Source organism: Anastrepha ludens, chromosome 6, assembly GCF_028408465.1.
Source record: "Anastrepha ludens isolate Willacy chromosome 6, idAnaLude1.1, whole genome shotgun sequence".
Taxonomy (NCBI): domain Eukaryota; kingdom Metazoa; phylum Arthropoda; class Insecta; order Diptera; family Tephritidae; genus Anastrepha; species Anastrepha ludens.
This window is the reverse complement of record NC_071502.1, coordinates 56179813-56203978: the sequence shown is the minus strand read 5'-3', so window position 1 is coordinate 56203978 and position 24166 is coordinate 56179813. Positions and strand designations below refer to the sequence as shown.

General features: G+C 36.5%; 1 protein-coding gene across 3 annotated transcripts in view; it reads right to left on the bottom strand.

The window, feature by feature from the left end:
• Window positions 1–24166, bottom strand: part of LOC128866025 (diacylglycerol kinase 1) — a 286822-nt gene that overhangs the window by 175744 nt on the left and 86912 nt on the right. For all 3 annotated transcript variants that reach the window (XM_054106489.1, XM_054106488.1, XM_054106490.1), the window contains one exon: window positions 7543–7620. In XM_054106489.1, coding sequence (XP_053962464.1) covers window positions 7543–7615 — 73 coding nt within the window. In that variant the 5' untranslated portion in view covers window positions 7616–7620. The remainder of the gene's footprint in view (window positions 1–7542; window positions 7621–24166) is intronic.

Genomic DNA, 24166 nt, shown 5'->3' with positions numbered 1-24166 from the left:
ATAATGGAAAATCCTTTACAACTATTTCGAATGCCCAGCCGACAGCCTCAACCTAACCTAACCTAACCTATGGATGTATGCCCAAATGCATTCGTCTGCATTTATTTATCTATTTGTGCATAATTTTTGCGCAGCACTCAAGAACTAAAAATAAACGAAAGGCAAAATTAAAATTTGTTGCCGAAACAAAAAACAAATACAAAACAGAATATATTATATATTCAAGTAATGCGAAAAGGCATGCGAAATTTTACATGCACATATGCATATGCATGTATGTGTGTGTTGATGTGCATACTTTGCACAACTCAACTCAATCGATGAAATGCTCTTCGACCAACTGCAAGAAAATTGCTGTTGACATTTATGTGCTCTAATTTATTTTTGGTTGCAGTTTTACAGTGGCGGTGACGGTGACGGTGGCGGCGACGGTGGCGGCGTTGATGACGGTGTCGACAGTGATGTTAGTGGGCGTGGGTGAGAGTAAGAGCGGCCAGCGACCGTACGATTTCATCAGAATGTTGTTGTTGTAAAGGGCCCGCCATATATCGTTACGGATTTGAACTAGGTATTATTTGAAGAATGGTAACACTTAGCTATCATCTGATTTGACAGAAAATTAGTTTTATTCTTCCGCTGAACGAAAATGGTTGTGTATACGCTTAAAGAACGCTGGGAAATATTGCGACATTACTTTGAAAATCATGGTAATGTTGCAGAATGTGTACGAAAATTACGTACGGCAATGGGAAGAAGAAAAGCACCGAATGAAGCGTATGTGCGTTACTTTGCGAAAAAAGTAAGAGAACCTGGGTTGCTTATTGACAAACCAACGCGTGACCGACCAAAAACCGTGCGTACACCCGAAAATATTGCTGCTGTCGCCGAGAGTGTTCGTGAATCACCAGGAACATGTCATATCATGTCATAGCTGAAGTACAGCCGCATACAATCGAAAATGTGTTGAAAAATTGGACCGATCGTATGGGATGGTGCATGGCTAGCCGAGGCAGCCATATGAATGAAGTTGTGTTCCATCGTTAACCGGAAGGATTGTATTTCAAAATAAAAACAAACAGTTTGGAAAAATATTGAGTAGTTTCTTTTTAATAGCATTTTTAATTCCGTAAAGTTATATGGCGGACCCTGTATATGTATGTAGTGGGCGAAAGAAACGGCAGCAATCACATACGCATCAGCAACTGAAAGTGACATTAGCGTCGGTTTTTAAGTGAAGCGGAGATGTCGCAACTTCCAAAAGCTTGTTGGGGCGCACATATGCATACACCCATGCATTGCTCATTCACAAGCTGATAAAATGAATACGATTTTTTGGTTCGCCAAAACAGAGTTCAAAGCCCTCTAGAAAATGAGGCTTGACCGAATTTGACGCATGCAATATTTCAACAAGTTGCATTAGCACACAAATTTAAACAACTCTCAACCAGCTTAAAAATTTGTGATCGAAAAGATGTGGTTATGGTCTTCTTGGTTCTTGAACTCGCGCATTCAGACAGACTCGACTTGCAAGCAGTAACTCTATCTGCATATCCGAAGCACTACTTAATTTGACTACTGGTACAAAAACCAATTATCCCGAAGGTTTATTTATTCGTTGTACCTAATTTCTACTAAGATCCCGAAATGGTATTATTGTTTCCGAATGATATACAGCTCTGACAGATTTTCGTGACAAATTTATGCGAATGCCTCTACTCGGGGGATGATAAAAAAAAATCAAAGCGTGCTATTAAATCATTTAAAGTGAACAAAAATGTTAGGCGCATGATTTGTTGCTGAATGTTGTATAATTTTCAAGCTATAATGTTTTTTCAATAAGTCTCGACCATCCGCACACCACTGTCAGTACAAGGGGCTTATTAACATATCGGCGAAAGGCCCAGAATGAATGTAAATGAATTTATTTGCATTTTTTTATAAAAGAGAAGAGAGAGAAGGACGGAATTGATGGCCACCTCTGTTAAAAATTGCAGAGTACTCACTACGAATCATAGTGCTCAGTCCACATTTATGGCTTGGTTCGAAGAATTTGATTTCGATATTGTTTTTTTTAAACGACTAACGCTTCATTGTCCTAAATTAAGGTATGTCTTACCCGTAATGTCTGCTTTGATTGAACAGATCAACTACCAGCTCCTCACAGGTGTTATAACGGGTCACTGCGATTTTGACACCCTAGCCAGTAGAATGGTTGTATCTGGCAATGACATCCTCTCTGAATATACTGCACAGATGAAACCTTGTCAAATATGATATCTTGGCGATTATTTCTTTCAGGACCTGAGAAATTTGCAACGTGTCTAACTGGAGTAACTTGTTACCTTCTTAAAAAGATGTAAGTGGTTTAAGGAACTTAGTTAGGGGATGGAAATCAAATGCAGGTATTAACAATGGGCCTTACGACCACCGAGTGTCTTATCTTAGCCAAGCAACCTGGCTAACCTAAACTAGTTCATTTAAATAAAAAAATAATAATAATAATAATTCAAAAAATTTCCATCAAAACTAATTTCTAAAAATAATTTTATGTAAATAAAAATATTGATTGTAAAATTTTGTTGTATGGAGAAAATGCTCAAGACCGACGCAAAAAAAAAAAATTAATTGTGAAAAAGAAAGCGATTTTCGAGCTACTTTACTTCAATCTTACGTTAGAATTCAGTGGGCTTTAACTTTGAATACACGACATTTTTTTTTAAATTCTAGACGAAAAAATTTGGAATTTTGAGGGAAATTATTTGAACTTTTTTTGTTTAATATAGAAATTTCAAACTCGGACTTATATGGTTTTTGTAGTAAAATTAATTATGTTTTCATAAAAAAATATTAAAATTAAATAAAAAACAAATAAATTGACAAAACGTATCAGTAACTCTCTGTGCTACGGTTATGAAACACACTGTATATGTACGTCAAAAACTTTAAAGCATATTTAGTTAATTGCTTGAGTATAAAGCTGTCGATGCCATCATTTAGGCTACTGCAAGCACTTTTCTAGTATAAAATGGCCAAAAGCATAATAAAAGAGAACCTTAGCGGCAGTGCAAATTCATCAATTACAATTTATTTGAAATCCCTTAATACCATTTCCAATGCCTTCAAACGAACCTAAACGTGCAATCGTGCAATTAAAAATATGTACTAATTGATCAAAATCCATAGCCATGGGTAGGGTAAGTTACTTTGGTATTTTCTCTGCAATTTTATTTAAAACTCATTACAATTCATTGCATAGACTGTCGTTTTCAAAGCGATTGTAACAGAGCATACAATGGATGGTAAAATAGAATGAAAAGTGTCAATTAGTGTGACACTCTGGGCCTTTCATTTACCAATTGTGCGCGACAAGGCAAATGCGAAGCGGCCAACAATAATAGGGGAGTTTATTAAAAATAAAAAAAGTGTCCATAGAAAATGAAGACACAAACGCGAAACTGTCTTTATAATACGTACAATATTTGTTTTAGATTTTCCTTCATCACCTGCAATCTACCGCTTCGCCCTTTAAGCTATGAGCGTCTGCCTAGCAACATCTTTGCGGCATATATAAATGATTGCGTCCATTCGCACATAGTTCAATCAGTGGGGAGAGCAATACATATAGTGCACGCGCATTTTACCGCCTATTCGCCTATTGGCTATTGCATACGCCAAGGCGCAGTGCTGTATTGCTTTACCCGACACCAGCAAGGGCAACTATGTACATACTAGCACAGCTCAATCAAAATACAACCATGCACAGCCATGCATGTGTACATATAGACTCCCAATGGGTCAACAAGATAACGCGCTGATCCACACTGTTGCATTCGAGTTTCATTGCTTACCTTTCTTCCGCCTTTGTTTATTTATTTTTGTATTCGCTGTGGCATTATTATTGCTGTGCACTGTCAAGCGCTGCGGAGGAGACTTCTGGGATTGTGTGTGTGTGTGTGTGTGTGTATGGGTATGTCCTACAGTGGTACCATAGCTGTCACAGACAGCTGTGTTTGGCCAACGTGCGATGTCTTCACTCGTCCATTCATGAGTGACACTTCTTTGTTTTCTTTATTTTATTTTTGTTTTGCTTTGCTGGTCATTGTGACTCATTCGGTCTCAACAATGGTTACTACGGCATGACACTGGTGACACCGACTGTAACAGCAAAGTGACATTTGTAGTAAAAAATGAATTCTAAAGATAGCCGCTCAAAAAGTAGTAGAAGAAATCTAGAAGTTTTGAATTTAAAAAGAAAATGTGTACAAACTACTTATGTTGTGCCTTTTCGTGCTAAAAATAGTACGGATTCTCTTGGCTACCTTTGCTCAACTCTCGGGCAGGTAGCCCTCGAATTGATTCGACGTCGGAAGTAAAGTCTCATTGTCCCTAAAGTTAATAAACCAACACCAAGATCGAATCGATGTTAGTACTTTTTCTGTGATAGTTCTGAAGTTTAGCGCACAAACTGACTCTGGACATTTCAATATGAATACTTAATAGTCTTTGCTCGAAGATGAGCTCTTAAATGGAGTGCGTCTTTAGCCTTAGTACTTATACCCTTCGTTGGGTGTTTGACCGAATCCAAATTGGAAGTGCACAGATTCGAGTCTCCGTACATGAAACACCAAGTGATAGAAACAGTTTTTTCTACTAGTGGTCGCAAACCTCTGAATGTATTTCGCCGTTAGGAAGCGGCTTATAACTGTAGGTCTCTCCACTTGTGGAACAACATCAAGTCACACACCATAAATAGGAGGAGTTCGGCCAAATGCCCTATAAAAGGGTTGTTCCACAAATGGTGTGATGCCGCGTCCGAGCGGTGAATGATTTTTTATTTGTTTTTATGAGCAAATTTTGCACGGTGGAAATGCAATCGGAGGTTTGCACTTGACTACCGGAGAGCTTTCGCAGTTAGAAAAAAGTTTTTTTATAATTTTGATGTTTCACGCTCAGAGCAGGTTTTGAAGCCATGCATTACTGAATGGTAGTCACGCACCAACCCAATCACCGGTGTCGGCCTCCGAATATGATACCAATGGATGGGTTCACAACTGGAATCTTACTTCTACTATCAGATATTATTGTTCAACAAATCAATGCGCAACCAAATCCTTTGTCTATTACCATCGAAGAAAAGAGCAGATTTCGTTATGCATTAAAATAATAACTGGAATACACGAGGAGGAATGCCACTTTGCTGGCTAAGGAGCCATACTTTGACCTGGTGTAACGTGAAACACGCGGGACAACCACCAAAAAGTTTGGTGGTTTTTCAGCTTCAAAGATTTCAAGAACAGGTGATTTCGTGTATAAAAAAGTTGGTGCCCTAGCGAAATGGTGGCTAGAAAGGAATTCCCAAAAGATATGAACTCCACAATCGCTAAAAACGGTTCCTGTTACTTTACCGACCCATGATGACTGACTGCTGGCTGAGCGGGTAGTCAGTAAAATGCATAAATCAGCTTCTTTGTGACATATCAGCTTCTTGAGATCACATGAAGAGATCATACGATGTGATCATATGATGCGATCTAATGGTCATTTCAAGTCTAGCAAAATTTTTATGACTATCGTTTAATGTGTGATTACTACCAATAGTTGGAAAATTCAGCCTACCGTCCACGGAATGATGCTGATCGACTTCGCCGGTCGTAGTAAGTAGAATCACATTCAGCCTGGTCATTTCCAAATCAGTCGACGTGATCACAGACTGACCACATTGTGATAGACGGACGCTATTGTTCCAATATGCAAGGTACACACATACCCGTGTGTGGTACAAACGCGCGTTAACGCACACAGCGAAAGTGAAACGTCGGAAAGTGGCAGTCACAAGAGATATCCAGGAACTTCGCAGCTTAACTCTCAGTCTAGTCCAATCATACAGTACTTCCCAAATCAACGACGTAAGCTAGCAGCCGACATTAATCCTCCACTACTTGCGTACGGCCGCTAAAAAGGGAGTTGACTTACACCAACAACAGCGCAACACCAGGTTTGAAGGCGAGAGCCGCCACACCACTACATTACAATGCGCAGCAATATCGCGAATTCAGGCGTCTTTTCAAGAGCAGTAGATGTAGCAGCATGGATGAGCAAGTTGACACCGATGTCCCAGTCGCTGTCGATGGAATCGTCGATCCACCATTCAACCTTAACGAAGTGCGATTATCTATTAGTCGATTCAAGAACAACAAAGCCGCTAGAGATGATGGAGTTCGGCCGGAACTATTAAAAGCTGAAGGCGTAGAGCTGATAAATTGCATGCAGTTCCTTTGAAGGACATGGTCGGATGAGAGCATGCCAAGCGACTGAGATCTGAGTGTGCTTTGCCCAAACACAACAACGGTGATCCGCCAATCCGCGCATGCTACCGCGGCATAAGCGTACTTAACTTCTCATATAAAGTCCTGGCGAGCAAATTGTATGAGAGAATGAATCCCATCGACAACCGACGAGAAACAACTCGACACACACCATCTCTTCGACGATACTAAATGCGCCTTTGATAGCAGAAATAGAAATCACCACTAAGCTGCTATGCATGAGTTTGGTCTTCCTTCAAAACTAATACAGCTGTGTAAGAGAAAGTTAAGCGGTACACACACAAGCTCCGCTAGAATTAGAAGTAACCTATCCGAGCCATTCGATACCAAACGAGATTTCAGAGAAGATGATTCTCTATCTTGTGACCTTTTCATCCTCTTACGTTACCAAGCTAAACCGCACCAGTACTATCTTCCGCAAGGGTACGATGCTGCCAGGATATGCCGATGGCATAGACATTATCGGTGAAATTAACCGCGCTATACTCGGCATACTCCGATTTAAAGAGAGAGGTGAGCAATGTGGGCCTTGCAGTGAATGCGGGGGAAAAAAACTAGTTGAGAAGTAGAGCTTTCTCTCGAAGGACCAAACTGACACTTTACGAAACGTTCATCATTATCGTTTTGCTATATGGCGTAGAAGCATGGACGATGGAGGGACCTACAGTTTTAAGCTGACTCCGAACGGCAAATAATTTTTATGAGGAGCTTGTTCAAAGTGGAAATATACTCGGAAATTTACCATTGCCAGCCTGGGGGCGGCCGCTATAGAAAAAAACGTTTTTTTCATTTTGATGTTTCACGTAGATTCGAACATATGTACTGCGAATTCCGAATGGTAGTCACGCACTAACCCATTCGGTTATGGCGGCCGCTGTACAGGGATATATAAATAGTTAAGCGGCTATATTGGCCTAACCATGTTTCCCGTATGAACGACGACGCTCCAGAGAGGTGCATCTTCGTCACAGTGCCCTAAAAAGGAAGGCGAGGAAGATAAAGACCCCATCTCCGTTGGAAAGACCATATGCCGCAGTACCTGTCAGTTCTCGAGATGTCTAACTGGTACCAGCGAGCGCTGGACAGAAACAGCTGACGCGCTATTTTGGATTCGGCTAAAACCGACTCACGATTCTAGTAAGTAAGTAAGTAAATATATATCTGTGCATATATTGCAATTTAATAAACCACCCGCAAATTACCCACAATTACTTACATGATGCCAATTCCTGCAAATGTTGAAATTCACGCGGCGACAATTTGTCCCATTTATGTGATGTGGCGCTCATTGTGCCTGAAAGTATGCAAAACCAAACGGAAACTCCTTGTTAGTCAGTAGTCGAGTGTATTTGTATATAAGTATATTTTTATATTGTACAATGGGCGGCTAGAACTGTCATAGTAACTATTCACTGCCTGGTTGTGAATTAAATAAAACAAAAAAAGTAGCTGACAAGTAGAGAAAAATAAGCGTATAATAAGCAAGTTACCTAGTGACAGCTGCTTGTCACATCATTTATCATGCCTAGTAATTGTGGCAAATTATAATGTGTCAAAAGTGTTGACTGAACCAAGTAACGACAACCTTTTACTCACACCTTCCCTTTCACACAAGCTAAACGACTAGGCACCAGACGATGTGACAAATGTAAAATGTTAACGGTATTGGCGCCGCACTGTCAATAAGTGATGATGTCAAAGTGCTGCATATCTAGTTGGGAGTAGGATGTCAACGACACAAACCGGAAGGCAGGGCAGACAGCGAGACAGTCAGTAGTTGCACTGCCACTCAAAACCGCCACAAAGTGTGCTATACTAATGACCAAAGGAAAATGAGACAGCATAAACAGAGGCACAAACACGTTTGCACGTTTGGATTTACTTAAGAAACACATACACGCACACGCGCATCGCAGTTTATAATTGTGTACTCTGTTAGAGCTTGTTTGAGGATGCTCTAAGGGATACCAGCAACGCACAGATGACAGCTGGCGTATTGCCAGCAGCCTTGCCAACGCCGTTTCGCGTTCTCAATTAAAATTGTCAACATTGTCATTATTGACGTTACCCCGCCTAATGCTGTGCTTTCAATTTGTGCAGTTGATTTTCTGCCATCAAATAAGCGTAGCGTACATATATAGTCTATGCTACATTGGCTAGCGCCTTGCTTTTCAACGTTATCTTTATTTGCAAACGGCGTCTCCCTTGTCAGTTGATGACCGCCTGGTGGGGTTAAGACGCCTAAAGGCAATTCGCTGTCACTTGTGAATAGCATTAGAGCGGCGCAATTACTCCACACTCACCACCAACCTGTTTGTCACATACTTTGTCAGCTGGTTTTCTTGCACGTGTAACTGATAGTTTATATGGATGTACCTTTTTATGGCAAGACACTTTTTTTTTCTTAAAAGATCGACATTCCACAAATGTTATGGTTACTAATGCGTTTTCCAAGAAAATTTTCGTATTTATATTAGGTACTTATTATGCAGTCATTTGAAATATTTGAAGTTCTGAAGAAATTCTGAAGGCACTACAGTGGAAATTATCCATAAATAAGAAACTTGAAGCCAGATAGTCAGTGAGATACACCCTATCGGAAGTTTGGTCATGTTTGCAAATGGCGCCATACGTCAATTATATTTGACACTTCTGAACTAGACAGCTGTAGTATATGTAGCGACTATTGTCTCTACTAATAGTAAAATATTTTTCTCAACTTTTATCAATTTATTTCATATTGTAACTCTAACTCGCAAAGCCATACGTCAAAAGCTCCTTACCGTTGTCTTTAATTTCAAGGTCTCTGTTCTTTGCGATGGCGGCAGCATTGATACTACGCGCGTTTTTCTCGTGACTTTAAAACTAAAAACTTAAATTTTGTATTAACTTAATATTGTGATAAATAATAAAGTAAGAATTAATACTTAAAGTAGATGGCTACTTAATATTTCAGTGATAAATAGTGCCTACAAACAGCAAGCAATGGAGCGCGTAAAGGTCATAATAAAGATTTCCATCATTTAGTAAAAAGTTATTAAACAAATTCGTGATTGATTTTGCACCATCTTGTATATATCCTATGACTAGAAAGTACCGAGAATGTTTAAGTAAAACAAAACAGAGTTAAATTTCAGGCAAACTTATTTTATCTCCTTCAAAATATGATCCAGCTGAAGCAACACACATGTGCCAACATTTAACCCAGTCCACCATGCACCCCTGGTAGGTCGACTTCAGCTCCTTCGTCGCATTCTCTTTGATCTCCTCTATCGACTGAAATCTTCTTCCACGAAGTGGTAACTTCAACTTGGGAAACAAAAAAAGTTGCACGGAGCCATATTAGGTGAATACGGTGCTTGCACGATGCTATTTACTTGGTGTTTGGTCAAATAATCCAGCACAATTTGGGCTCGGTGCGATGGCGCGTTATCGTCATGAAAAATCCAAGAATTGTCTGCCCACATTTCCGGCCGTTTGCGACGTACTATACAGCATCTCTCAAACGATCCTATGGCGCCAGAAAGTGACAGATGTGTGTCTTAAAGAGAAGTAGAGAATTAATTAATACCTCTTGGATTGAAGAGCAAAATGTTAAAATAGTTACAAAAAAACTCGAAGTGTCTTTACATTGCATGCCTTGGCTCAGGTAAGCTGCACGATTTCAAAAGTGACGTAAAAACTTTTTTTTTGCGTTATTATACGATGGTACTTTAAGCGTAAAATGAAACACAAATTATTGCAGTGTCAAAACGGCCAAATGGTCGGGCATGTAGAATAGCAGTCCAGTGAGAATTTTTTTTTAAACTTTTAGCTATAAAAATTAATATAGTACTAATGAAAAAGATAAAACCTCTAAATGGTCGTTTTATTGCAGTTGAAGATTGAAATATTAGGTGGAGTGAAAAGTTCAGAAAGTGGGTTTGACAGTTTTGTGTTTGTCAACGTTGGTTGTTGTGGTACAGCGTTCTAAATGGAGAGTGGAAAAAAAGATAATTCCATAAATTCGTCAACACCTCTATGTCCGAGGCAAAAAGGCGTAGTAGGTAAGCGAAAAAGTGTGCTATTTATGGGTTCTATAAAATATTGAATGGAACAGTAAAGAGTTTATTCTAATCAATCCCTACTTTTCATCATAGAATCACAAAAACCGGCAAACCGGATCGATATTTGAAAACTTATTACGTAGTCCTGGACTTGAGTATTGAATAAATTCTAAATTATTATTTTTGAAAGGGTCGGAAAGTATCATGATAACCATAAATTCGCAATATAACCTCACTATGGTTTTCAAAGTGTAAAATTATTGAGAGCGAAATTTATTACATATGTATAGTATATGGTTCTTTATTTTATTTCGGCGGCCTTAACCGAATGGGTCGGTGCGCGACTACCATTCGGAAGTGCACACGTTGGAACCTCCGCGCATGAAACACCAAATGATAGAAAAAGTGTTTTCTACTAGCGGCAATGGCATGAAAACCCCCTTATAAAAATCATCTGCCGTGAATAATACAATAATTTTTAATGTATGTATTCATATGTACTTATTTGTTGATATTTTTTTAGAGCTGTGAAATTTTTGTGGAAGAATCAAACTTTCTTATTCCTAAATGCTTACATTTCTCTACAAGTCATTCTGCTTTCTTTGTTATTATTATTATGTAATCGGACTTCAACAATGGTTATGTTTATCCTGTTCTGCTTACTCAAGCGGGTGTTACATTAATGCCCATCTACTGGCGAATGGAAATGTTATTAATCATGAATTTATAGAAATCTTTATTGAAGACCTCAAACAAAAATTTTACCAAATTACAGCCAACATTGTTTTTTGTAAATGTAATGACGTCTGAATAATGGCTTTTTGATCTTCTACTCTCCAATTGAGGCAATTTTTCTTCCTTCCGTAGCCATTTAAACAAAAATTAAGTCTACGTTAAACAAACTTTTTTATTGGTAATAGGTAAACTTATTTTCATCATAAATTTGCATAATTTACCAGCGCTGGGAAAATGAAGAAAAATGATGCATAAAAAGCAGCTATCAGCTGTCAAATAGATTCTCATTTGAGGCGATATTGCCAATCGAAAAGTAAATCTTAAAAACGCTCTTTATTTCTCTTTCTGCCTTTTATTTTATATATTTTCAACTTTATTTCTTCCAGTGTTCGTCATTATAATCGGCTGCCATCAACAACGTAATTATAAATGATGGATGCCGTTAATCGTCGCATCAAGTGCCTCGTCGAATTAGCCTATTTACGAGGCTGTAAGAGTTTGCGCTGCTAAAGAAAATCACTACTACGCATACTATACGCGCAAATACATACACACAAAGGCATGTCTATGCTATGCATCCCATCGTCGTCAACACTTTTTACTTTCCCCTCATGCTCGCATTGTTGTCATTTATAGTATGTAGTTGTCGCTGTTGCTGTCGTTTTCGCATTTGTTCTTGTTGCCCATCCCCCACTTTGCAATCTAGTAAAATATAAAATACATAGATACATACGTATGTATTAATTTTTTTGTGTATAAGTGCCTCTGCTTGTCGCACTTTGCTGCCCACGCCTACATATATTGGTGTTCTTTCTTGACGCTCTACTATTTTGCTGCGCATCAGTGGGAAAATTTATTAGCTACATTTTATTCTATTTCTTTTTTATTTTTTATTCTTTGCTTATCTGCACGAAATTTAATTTAGAAATTTCTTTACTGATTTCATTGACGTGGCACTTTTTTTTATATTTCAGCCCCTTCTTCAATTTAGGTTGATTGCGAATTTTTTATTGTGTATGTGTGGCTTTTTTTTATTTTTGTATTATTTTGGTTTGTGTGGGCTAATTTGGTGACCAAATGGAATTTGAATATAGTATTTTTTAAGATTAAAATCATATGATCAAAAGTAATGTTTATGAATGTTTGAGTATTTGTAATTAAGTAGATAGAGATGTTCATAGTAGGGCATCTAATACTGGTACCCATAATCCCGCATGCCGGGACTCTCATGCTGTTTAATTTAAAATTATTATTTTTTTAATTAAAATATAGATATAACCCAGGCTAAAAATAAATATTTTAGATTTATTAATGCTCAACCTGATGAAAATAATGGGAATACATTTTTTTTAGTCCGAATAATATCCATATATCCCACGACGACGTGAATTATAAGGTGGTGCCGATCGTGATATCGTTACTCTCCTCTCAGGGAATCTGACAGGATTGCTGTGTGTGTGATGTCGCATTTCTGCAATTCATTCGTGTGTTGTTTGCGTAATTTCTTCTCCTGTTTGTATCTTGTTCGCATTTTCACACCACAATCTTATTTTTATCATTATTGCAGATATCCTATTTCCACTTATCTATAGTTAAAATAACATTTATGTGCTCAAATAATGGTTGTTGTAACAAACCCGGGATTTCGGGACTACCATTTTAAAATTCAGAAAAACCGGTACTCACAAAGTGGTCTGGAATTGGTATGTACTAAGTGTTGAAGAAAATTTTCGGTCCCGAGATTCCGGGATTGCTATTTTAAAATCCACAAATACCGCAATTCACAAAGTAGTCTGTGCACTATGTAAGTATATGTTGTGAGGTGAACATTTACTTCTCTCCTGTAGAGAAAGATGTCAGATGTCAGTGAATCAAATTTGTGGTTCTGAACTACTTAGGCCTTTTGGCCCCAATACGATATAAGAAGGACTCAGAAAGCCCTTTGGATTCCTCGCCATTCAATTTCCAAACTCGTAGCTGTGTTTGCCGGTCAGCTGAAGCAGTGCGCCAACCTAAATCCCATCAATCTTGTCCATTATTATCAACAGCTCTGGCTGGCTGTAGATATCTGCCTGTTGGAGGTCTCATAATAATATCAAGACGGCGCTTCAATGCTACTTGAGGAGTGCTAGACTGGCACTTCAACGATTTCACCTACCTGCCTACTACTTAGTGCAGTATTCTGTATTCGAAATTTTAAAGTGAATTATTATTTACCTTTTTGACTGATCATAATTATGGAATCAAGTAATGACTCTGGCTGTAGGGAAATTAAAGAGAAGCAGAGATATTTTCAAGAATGGTAATGTTAATTTTTTCTCTTGATTCTTGTTCTGCAGGGATGTATTTATACATCGAACTTTTTCAGTGGTTTACAATTTTTACCAGCGGCACTTAAAGGATTAGGTAATAATAAGCAACAGAACAAATTAGCCGAAGGCCCACCACTGGAGCTAGCGGCTGCAACCTCAATCGAATTTAAAGCTTGCAGAATTGCTTGGATTTATTTTATCACAGAATGATTACGAAGAAAAATTGTTCATTCATTTGATACCCATATTTCTATACCTTATGACTCTTAGATTGAAACCACTATCCTTATTGAAATTTCAAGGTGAAAAAACAAATCAAGAGATCTGTGAAAAAACTAAAAACCCAAAATTATTTATACAAGGTGGAACAAGTTATCGAAAGATATTATTTCTGCAAACCTGTAGTACTTTAATCATATTTGACACTTGTGAAATAGACAACTGCAGTATACAACAAGCAATGGAGTGCGCAAAGGCCAAAATAAAGATTTTCGTCACTCAAAACATTTTTTTGTATTTAGTAATTAATTTTGGGCCACCTTGCATATATTATATTATATTTGAGATGTAGCGACAAAAATAGTTCTACAAAGTTGGCGAATTCCTCTATCGAAAATGGTATGTAGATTACATTAGATATTCTTTATTGTGTTGTAACGCAATTTTCGAACAATGCAGAAAGTCTGAAGGGGGTGACTATTGAAGCTTTCTGGAACATAGTCGTACAAAATTCGCTTGCCAGTTGCTTTTATAGAAAAGATTAGAAACATGAATTCTTTATGGTCGCAGATTCATTATTCATTACAACGTACCAGTTCAGTATTGATGGATTTGCCTATAGGGTTGGTAGTTTTAGTACATGCATATATATACACAAACATACGCACACGGGCGTTAAACAATTTATAAACATAACTTATAAAAAAGAAAAAAAAAAGTCATGATTTTAAGCAACTTATGAACTCTGATCTCACTTTTTAATTTCCTTTTCTATTACCTAACATACATTTGTTTTTTGTTATTCCGAATTTATTCTCTTATTGTATATTTGTCATTGAAAATATTTACCATTTTTTCATGCCGCCTGTATGCTTTTGTGCTCCTCCCTTGTCTATTTAAATGTATATCTACTTTATATACAGAGCGTTCATATTCTCAGCTAAGGAATATTATGCTCCATAGCATTTGCGAAATACTTAGGAAGTATTAGTGGCAGTAAACTAACGTGAATAATATGTAAATGTAAGAATGGGTGAGAGTTGATGGTAGAATGTTCAATACGAAATGGACTTTATTTACTATTACTGTATACTACTATTTCTGATTTATAAGATATGTCGTTAGTCAGGCCAATTCTGAAAGGAAGCCACACACACTCCCAGTTCTACTCGGTAACTAAAGCAACTAAATAGGCACATAAGCTAACCAATCTTAACTTCCATGTGAATGTCTTCATTGACAGTCAGTTGCTCTTTGAGGTCAATATACAGCTCGCTTTGTGCATGAAAAGGAATAGCCATAAAGGAAGAATTTTGATAGCACATGTGCGATACTACCTATTGATAATAAGTGTCAGAGACACATACGAAAATAAAGGAATGGGTGGAGAATGCGTATTCCAGTGAAAATCATTGCAAGAGTATCAACGATTACCCACCTCTCTTCGAAGTATTTCTGAGCTAAGTTAAAGAAACATGGGAATAATATTGAAAGCAAAACTTGTAAGACTGCCAAAAACCTTGATTCGCCTATATGCACGGCGCCTCATACGAAATTGGATCCAGTGTAGTGACCGCCATTCGGAAATGCACAAGTTCGAATCTCGAAACACAAAATGACAGAAAAAGTTGTTTGTATAGTGGTCGCCCCCTAGCAAACCTTCGAGCGTATTTCTGCTCCTACTTGGCTTAAAACTATAGGTCTCTGTATTGGTGGACTAACATTAAGACGCACGCCCCGAATAGGAAGAAGAGTCCGGCCAAACACTCAAACAGTGTGTAAGAGACAATTCTGTATATATACAAGTATATTCAGATAGAACCAATTCTTTACACGCCATTAATTAAGTCTGCACAAATCAGATTGAAGAGCAAACTCCTGGCCAGGAGAGATTTTTTTTTTAAATAATCTGCATATAAAAGCAATCGGGCAGACAAGAAACATTAGTATATATGACATAAGACTATGTGATCATCTTCAACAAGAAATGAGAAAGACTAGTAGGTGGATGGTCGGGTAGCGTAACGAAAATCCCGTCGTCAACGATTGGACATTCACAATACACCAAGTCTTGGAAAATACCCATGAAAGGAGAATCAATACACACCATCTTTCAGTGGTTAACTTCAAAGCGTACAGTACGAAAAGGAGTTACCTATATGCCGGGTGTCTGAGTTTGTTATCCCCGCACTATCAGCAGCGCCGTCACAATTGGGAAGGACCTTTTCAAGCCGTTTGATACCAAACGAGGTTTCAGACTGGGTGACTCGTTGTCGTGTGACTTCTTTAATCTGACCTTCGACGACATAGACATAACGCAGCGAATCAAGATTCAGCGACTACGTTGGACTTGGCTTCACTTGATGAGAAAGAAATCGCGTAAGCGGTTATCGCGCCAATTAAGAAGAAGAAGTAGGTGGATTAATAAATTAGCATTAAGATTGATGACTGTTGAGTATATCAGCATGATACTCCAGTTTATTCTTTAATGAAATTGGAAATAGTGTAAGCAAAAATTACTCAGAGAAGGTTCAACGACACTTTTTCTCCATCACTTTCCTAATTATTTCCGTGCATGGTATAAAGGGAGGAGACGATTTCTAGTTGGCTCGTTAGTGGTATTTTTTGGAAGTAGCAAATCGCTCATCGATTTTTAGAGTTAGGCTAAGTTAATATAGATTAACGATGGTGATCACCAGTAAGTAATCACACTAACTACATTTGGTCTCTGGTTATGCTTAGAAATTGTATGGAGGTCTAGGCTTCATATTGTAATCGGACGCTTTAGTAAATTACTTGTAAAATTCTCTGGTCCGCAATGTTTACGCAATGCAGCGAAAAACGCAGAAGCAAGGTCGGTCAGGCAAGGCACTGAGAACATTTGACCTTCACAAAGAGGCTCTAAAATATGTATCGACGTATGTGTTTAAGTGTAACTGCTTATCAGAATACTGAATTGGCTTATTATTCATGGCAAAATCACACGATAGGAGTTCAAATGCATATAATATATTTTTGATTATATTACTTAAGTTTAGACTATCTAATAGGTGTGTAATTCTTTTCATTTCCCGTTCTTAAATTTTTTATTTCCTTTTTTTTTTCATTACACACTAATTTTTTGTAGCTGTCCAGATTTATATGCATTTTTGAGCACAGAGCTATTTGTATAAGTGTTTATTGCTAGACGAATCAATGAATTTTCAAACAATTAAGTCATTTACGAGTTTTAATTGCAATTTCTTAGCTGTTTTTAATAAGAAATATGTGCCGTTAAAATTTATTAACCCGACTCTTCACAAGAACCATGGAATAGAGAGAAGTGAAGGAAAGTACATTCATAAAAATGTACACAAATATATAAGTATACATACGTAGGTATGTAAATTAAGTATTATATACATACATATATGTTACGCACTTGCATATACATGCACATCAGGTATACATATATGAAAGTTAAGGAAAGCATGGCAGTTTATATATCGATATATACAGTGGCGGTACACAATAAAGTAGAACGGTACATTGCAAAAATGTGAAATTTTATTTTTTTTTTCTGTTATTAAAAGATAGTTCATATTACTTTTATAACAAAATACATATAACTTAAAGTTTAAAACTTATACTAAACTTTTAAAAAATTGAAAAAATTTTAATTTTTTAGTAATATAATTTTCTTAGTCAGAGTTTTGTCCTGGGTATACAATTTTAAAGCTCATTATATTTTGATGAAGCACTGTGCAAGTTAATAAATCGGAATATTTTGATATAAATGATAATATATAAAGTTTTTGGAAAATTTTGTTGAAAATATTTTTTTTTTTTACCAAATTTGAAACTTCCCCTTTGCCATTTAAATATTTACCATCGTAAAGTTTTTATTTAATTGTAATGTGACCTGAGCTATATGCATTTATGCGTACTTATGTTTAATACACTTTCAACGGTTTTATAAAAAGTAAAGAAAAGTTAAATAAAAAGTAAATAAACAGTCGAAAGTTTCCACACCATCCCGCTGTTATTATTGAGAGCGCCACTGTAATTGAACGGCGGCTATTAGTCACGGTTGTATGCGGGTATTCAGTTATTTAAAAAAAAGGGGTTTCAATCTTTTCTAATAAAATAGGACAAGGTGAAGTGCGTTTCATACTAATAAGTCACATTCATGTAAGCGGTATTTGTTTTTATTTAAAACACAATCTTTTAGCAGAAAATGCCTGAATAAACAAGGTGACACAAAATTAATCATCCAATGTTGTTTTTGAATAAGTTTTTTACTATTTAAAAAATACCATAAAAAAATTTTGTGAAGGATGGAAATCTTTGTCTGGATTTTTAGAATTTTTCCGATAAAGTGGAAAAGATGATATCTGTCAGGTGGCTACCACCAGTGTTAATACACATTTGTGCCTATTCGATCCAATTTTTCACGATTTTCTGCAAGATTTCCGGTGATAACTGGTCGATTTCTTATCAACTATTGTTTATTGCCGATGAAATTCTCAAAACAAAAAAAAAATATTTATAAATATACGGCCAACTCACTCCTCCCGCGTAAACGCGGCCCTGCACAATGAATTTGAGTGGATGTAATAGCTCTTTGTACATCACATGCAGATATTCAGTGCTTAACCGACGTCCTGTTCGTTGTTGGGTTTGACTGTAATTCACGCGCGATTGACGGTCAGCGGCATTAACTGATGCGCTGTTTGCACTTTGTACGGGAACATGTGTAAGTCTCTCACTAAAATTCGCTGCAGGATCATGCTCAATCGCGTGCTCCGTCGTCTGGTTGATGTTTCTTCGTTCGTGATATTCCGCTGGTAGCAGCCACGTCATGTTTGCTTCCAATCCGTTCAAGTCGAGCAGCTAAGGGAAATTCAGAACATTTGTAGAGAATACAAATAGACGAAATTTACGCCGGACACAAATCGTGGCAACAATGTGCACTACTCCGAGCGTTTATCACCCGCTCAAACGTTGCGGTTCCAGAACCGCAGTAGCGGCACAAATTACCGCAGGCAATACCAATAAATCCGACGCCGGAATGGATAGCTCTTTATAGTACGCACAAGCACTAGCCAGGAAACAGAAATAAGGCCCAAAAAATAGGCACAAAAAAAAAAACGCCAAAAATATTGGGACCAAAAAACGCACCCAACAGTACGCACCAAGGAAATATTATGCCAAAAATTAGGCAAAAAAAAATTAACCAAAATTTAAAAATTTGACGAACTATAACACGATCGACACCCATCTATGACTATTAGATCCTAACCTCCCACAGCGTAGGTCCCAAAAAAGTTAGCCCATCATAATGCTACACGCGTTTCCCAATAATTTGTTATGCGACTGAATTTAGTCTTAATATACAATAACACGCAACTTAATATTTAAGGGGTTTTTCAATTGGCGCGGGTCGATTTTGGCGCCCTGTGGCAGCCATTTTATTTTAGTGACATCTGTAAATCTTTTGTTTATTATTCAGTTGTTTATGCCAAATCATCATGGCAAGTTACACGATTGACCAGCACGTTCAAATGATAAAACTTTATTATCAAAATGAGTGTTCATTAACGCAAACGTTGCACGCATTGCGCCCATTTTTCGGTAGACGTCGTGGCCCTTCCAATTTCTTATGGCCCATATTGAACCATATGGACCTAGACGACATGTGGTTCCAGCAGGACGGTGTTACGTGCCACATAGCAAACACCATTTTATTCCATTTCAACATCTACCCGCCCTTATTGAAATACCCTTTATATTTACACTAGCATTTGTACATTATCCCGTATGTATGTGTTTTGCAATAATTGTCGCAACTAATTGTAAATAACGACCGCATTCAATCGCGATGCATTAGAGGTCAACACACGCTTATACAGATATACATACATATATACTGTCCGGCTTGCTCTGATTTTGCTATTCATTCAATCAATTCTGAGTACAAGTTATTCTGGTTAGCCATAAATATTTATTACCAATAAATGGTAGTTCAAAGTTATTAGTAGCACTAACAATGATTTGACACGCAATCTTAAATTGAATGTCTTGTAAAAGAGAGAAAATACCATTATAAATTAAAAATTTGTTAATGATAAAGTATGTAATGATAAGTTTATAGTTGCTTCATAAAGTATTTTCTCTAACTCACAGAACCCCATTGCCCCGTTATCGATCGAATGAATGATAACTTTGTTTTTAACAACTCTTCGGTACCTAGTTTCTTTAACTGAATCTTGGCATAATCTGTAAGTCTGTCTTATGATTGAAATACTTTTCTAAAACTACTTAGCTCTTGAATACTTAAACTCATATAGATTTATATTTCTGTGAGCGGTTCATCATGGACAAATAAAAGTTCGCTCTAATCACTAAAATAAAACCTTCTTTCCCTGTCACAAAATCTTTGAAAAATTTTACAAAAATAAAAAGTTGCCTTTAGGTGTTGTCTTAAGCCATTTATTGCATTTCTTACATGAATTTGATGACAAATGAAAAGCGTCTCTGTTGAAAATTCGGCACGTGTTAGGGATGTCAATTATCCATCTCGAAAATTTCCTCATGCTTTTAATGTTGCGATTGTTACCGCTATTCAACTTTAGTTTGTTTTTGAAAATTTAGGTCGATATGAAATATACCACATCTGAGGCTTGCTTCAGGGGCCTTCTAAAAAAAAGTACAGTTTTTTTCAACGATGACATAGGTATCTTGTTTACCATGCACTTACTACTTGGTATATTATTAGTTATAGATACCTACATTTTCGGAAAACTTCTTTGGGTAATTTCGGGATCCCTAACGTGACTCCTGGCATTGGTTGAATTTTTTTGAACTCTCACATTTATAACTAAAATGTTTTTTCTGCTTACAATTAAAACGCTTTAAATTGCAAGTTCACGCAGCATACAAATTTTGCCAGCAATTTCATCTTGAACATATTATCAAGCTCTTTCTCAACTGAAAAGTTCGGAATTAAGGATAATTTCCCGTACTATCAATACAACGATCCCAAACATAAGACCATCCATGGCTTATGTAGAGCTGCCCTAAAGTAATTAAAACACCTCCAAAATCTCTAGACATCAAAGTAATTAATCACCTGTAGGCTCATTTGGAAAACCAACTGAAAAAGTGTGTTATTAAAAACAAGAAAGACCTAGAAGAAGCTGATGAAGAAGAGTTGGGGCAAATAGATCCTTTAACCCATTCAATTACGGTGGCCGCAAGGTAAATTTTTTAATTTTGTGATAGATAAACTTATGAAAGGAAGCCCAAATGCAATTAAATTGTACAATATATTTAAAAAATGTATTTTTAATATTATTTTTTTTGTCATAATTTTTTTCTACTTTCTGACTTAGTATTTTAATTAAAGATAGCTTCTTTTACTATTTTGGGGACTGAAATTGACTTAAGAGACCTCAGTGGATTTTTTTCTTAGAATTTTATGTAGAACTCGATTCTGCCCGGAACAATTTCGAGAAAAACCATTCCATACAAATTGACCTGCCCTAATCTACATTTTTACATATAAGCTGTGTAGAAAAATTGTTTGTTATTTTTTTTTTCAGTTAAATGCAGCATGTGGCTGATTTTATATAGCATCATATGAAATTAAACATGGTTTAGCATAACAAAGCATAAAAAGTTAAGCATATCAAGCGTCGTCGCTTGCCTTTAGCTTTATGGAGAAAGCACTTCATATTATTCATGGCACCCAATTCCAGCTGGTTGCCTCATAAAATACAGCCTTCTGCACATTAATTCGATTACAATATGGTATGATAGTCCTCAAGCGCTTTGTAATATTTTTATAGCTAATAAAAAATATATGAGCGAAAGCGCCCGAATGCCTGAAAATACATTTATGGCGAAAAATGTAAGGCTTTCATATGTTACATATGTGTGCATTTTTGCTTATTTGGCAAATATTGCGAACTAACTAAACTGTTTATGAACTTTTAATAGACGTGTAATTTTTGTTAGCTGAAAATATTTATGAAGCGTATATTGATAGTGAAATTTAAGTTATTATACTTAAAATTATTTATAAAATTTGTCTTTGCTCTCCAGTTAAAGCGTAAGCATTTGGATATACATATGCATGTATACATATATTTATATATTATATGTATATATATATATGTGGCTTTCACAATCTTTTTTGGGTGTTGCGTCGAGCTCCTTCTCCTATTTGTGGTCTGCGTCTTAGTGTTTTTCCAAAAACAATATTATGCCACATGACTTTTTATGGAAGGTTTGCCATTGTCTGCAGAGGAACGATCGCTATTGGAAAAACTGTTGTGTGTTTTCAGGTCTTTCGTGCTGGTTCTCGTGTTCCTGAATCTGTTTTCGAGCACTTCTGGTAGATGGTTGTAATTATTGATATCTCGTAAAGTATCAACCAAACAATTTAAAGTTTATACTCGTTGTCAAGGTGACATTTCAGACTAAAAAAATATTTTGCTGTTTTTTGTTTGTTCCATTCAGTTGTGAGTTTCAGGGTGTTAACAATGGATGCCATCAAAGAGGAAATTCGATATATTTCACAGTTTCTCTTTGATAAAGACGAAATTGTGATTGGTGTTTAGAGTGCAATTTTGGTTTCGTCGATTCCGTCCAGGCAATTTTTATGTTGAAGAAAATGTCGATAATATCGATAAAGTCACTAAAAGCCGGTTTCTTAATACTTGTAGCATCGCCCAGGAGCTAAAAGTCGACCATAAAACAGTGTTAAACCATTCGCCCAAAAATTTTACGCAAAAATAATGGATTTATTCTTCCCCAAATTAATTTATAGGAGCAAGAAGTAGCATCTTTTACGTAGTAGAGTCGGTCTGAAGACCATTCAAATTAAGTTGAAATTCTTCAAATGCTAATAAGGACTGAAACTTATACTTATAACCGATTGACAGTCGGTCAAAAACGTGAGCTATCTCGCACGGAAGATACAATGGATTAGTCTAAAGTTATCTTCACCAACTAATAAGTCTTTGATTGATAAGAAATGCACTTTACAACGGCATAAATGTAAATATATGATATTTTTCATGACTAAATAAAAATATGAAGTTTTCATAAATACTCTATTACTAGTTTTTGTAATTCCCATTTGTTTCCCTTTGGTGATATACAACGTATCTGATAAAATGCAGTGCTTGCTACTCCAACCTATTTGAATTTCTTCTCTTTTTACGAAAGAGCAACATTTCTGTTCTCTTCTTTTTCCACCAGATTTTTGCAATAGAGGCGGAACATTTTCTTTATAAATTAACTAAAAACGCAAAAATTATCAAAAAGACAAGCAGCATAGGAAAAAAGTATTATCTAAATTAGAACTATATTGTAGAATGTGGTAACTAAACGCGAAGTTACTAAAACAGGATAGAGTAGGATGGAAGAACGGTATACAATCGACATCGAAAATCGTCAATAAAAATTAAGTGAAAATTGCATAGCTGTTGCATAGGAATTGAGTTTTTAAATGACAGGAAAATGTTACTGAGCGCCACAGTATATGCAATGATTTTCTTGTGGCAGCTCTAAAAACTCACAAGCCAATAAAAAACAATTAATTCAATTAAAATATTTAAAACTTCATTAGGTTCTGCATTCATGTAAACCTCAATGAGTAATGCGCAAACAATTTTCCAATAAATTAACTGATGAGTTTAGCAATAACCAAAAAAACACAAAAAAAATAATTAAAACAAGTTAAAAAAAAACCAAAATTATTGAACCAAATAAACTCAACAAGCTTAAGTACTTAAATTACCAATTAAAATTATTTTGCAATTTCAGGTCATGCAGCACTTTTCAGCTCACACCTTCTCTGGTTACCAGCGTATGCCAGCGTCTATTGCTTTTGTATGTACTTTTACAAGTAGTTATCATAACTTCGTCCTTCGTTTATGGCATACGATTCTCTTGCTGGTAATTTGCTGCTGCATTGTCTACAACTTTGGCTTTGATTTTTCAACTTTCTTGTTTTTTTTTTTTGCTTTTGGAACATTTCGAATAGAGCGGACGAGGCCAGCAGCCAAGTTTAACTAAGAATTCAATTCCCAAGTGAAATTATGCGAAAGTTTATAGTGAAAATAGTTACTGCTTGGGAAATAGGAGTGTTTGTATGTACGCGATTCTGTACTCCTTGTGCACACGTTTTTATTGCCAAATACAATCAAAATAAATCGCTCAATAACAAGGAAGGAAGTGATGAATTCGGGCCGGACCGGGCTTTATATAGCCGCACTAAATTTAGTAAAATTTAATTGCGCTGGCTGTTGGTATCAAACAAATTCGTTGATAATGCAAGAGCTATAGCTTATAATATGAGGTGGACAAACGAAAATTTAGTAATAACATACAAAAAGTGAGCATGGTTTTTGTCCTAACTCAATAACATTCAATTCGCATTCAACTAAGGTGGTGATCAATACTTCTACAAAATTTGGAATGTGCTATCGAATTGTTATCGAGATGCACACATTTACTCATAAGTTGACGCGGCGCCGCT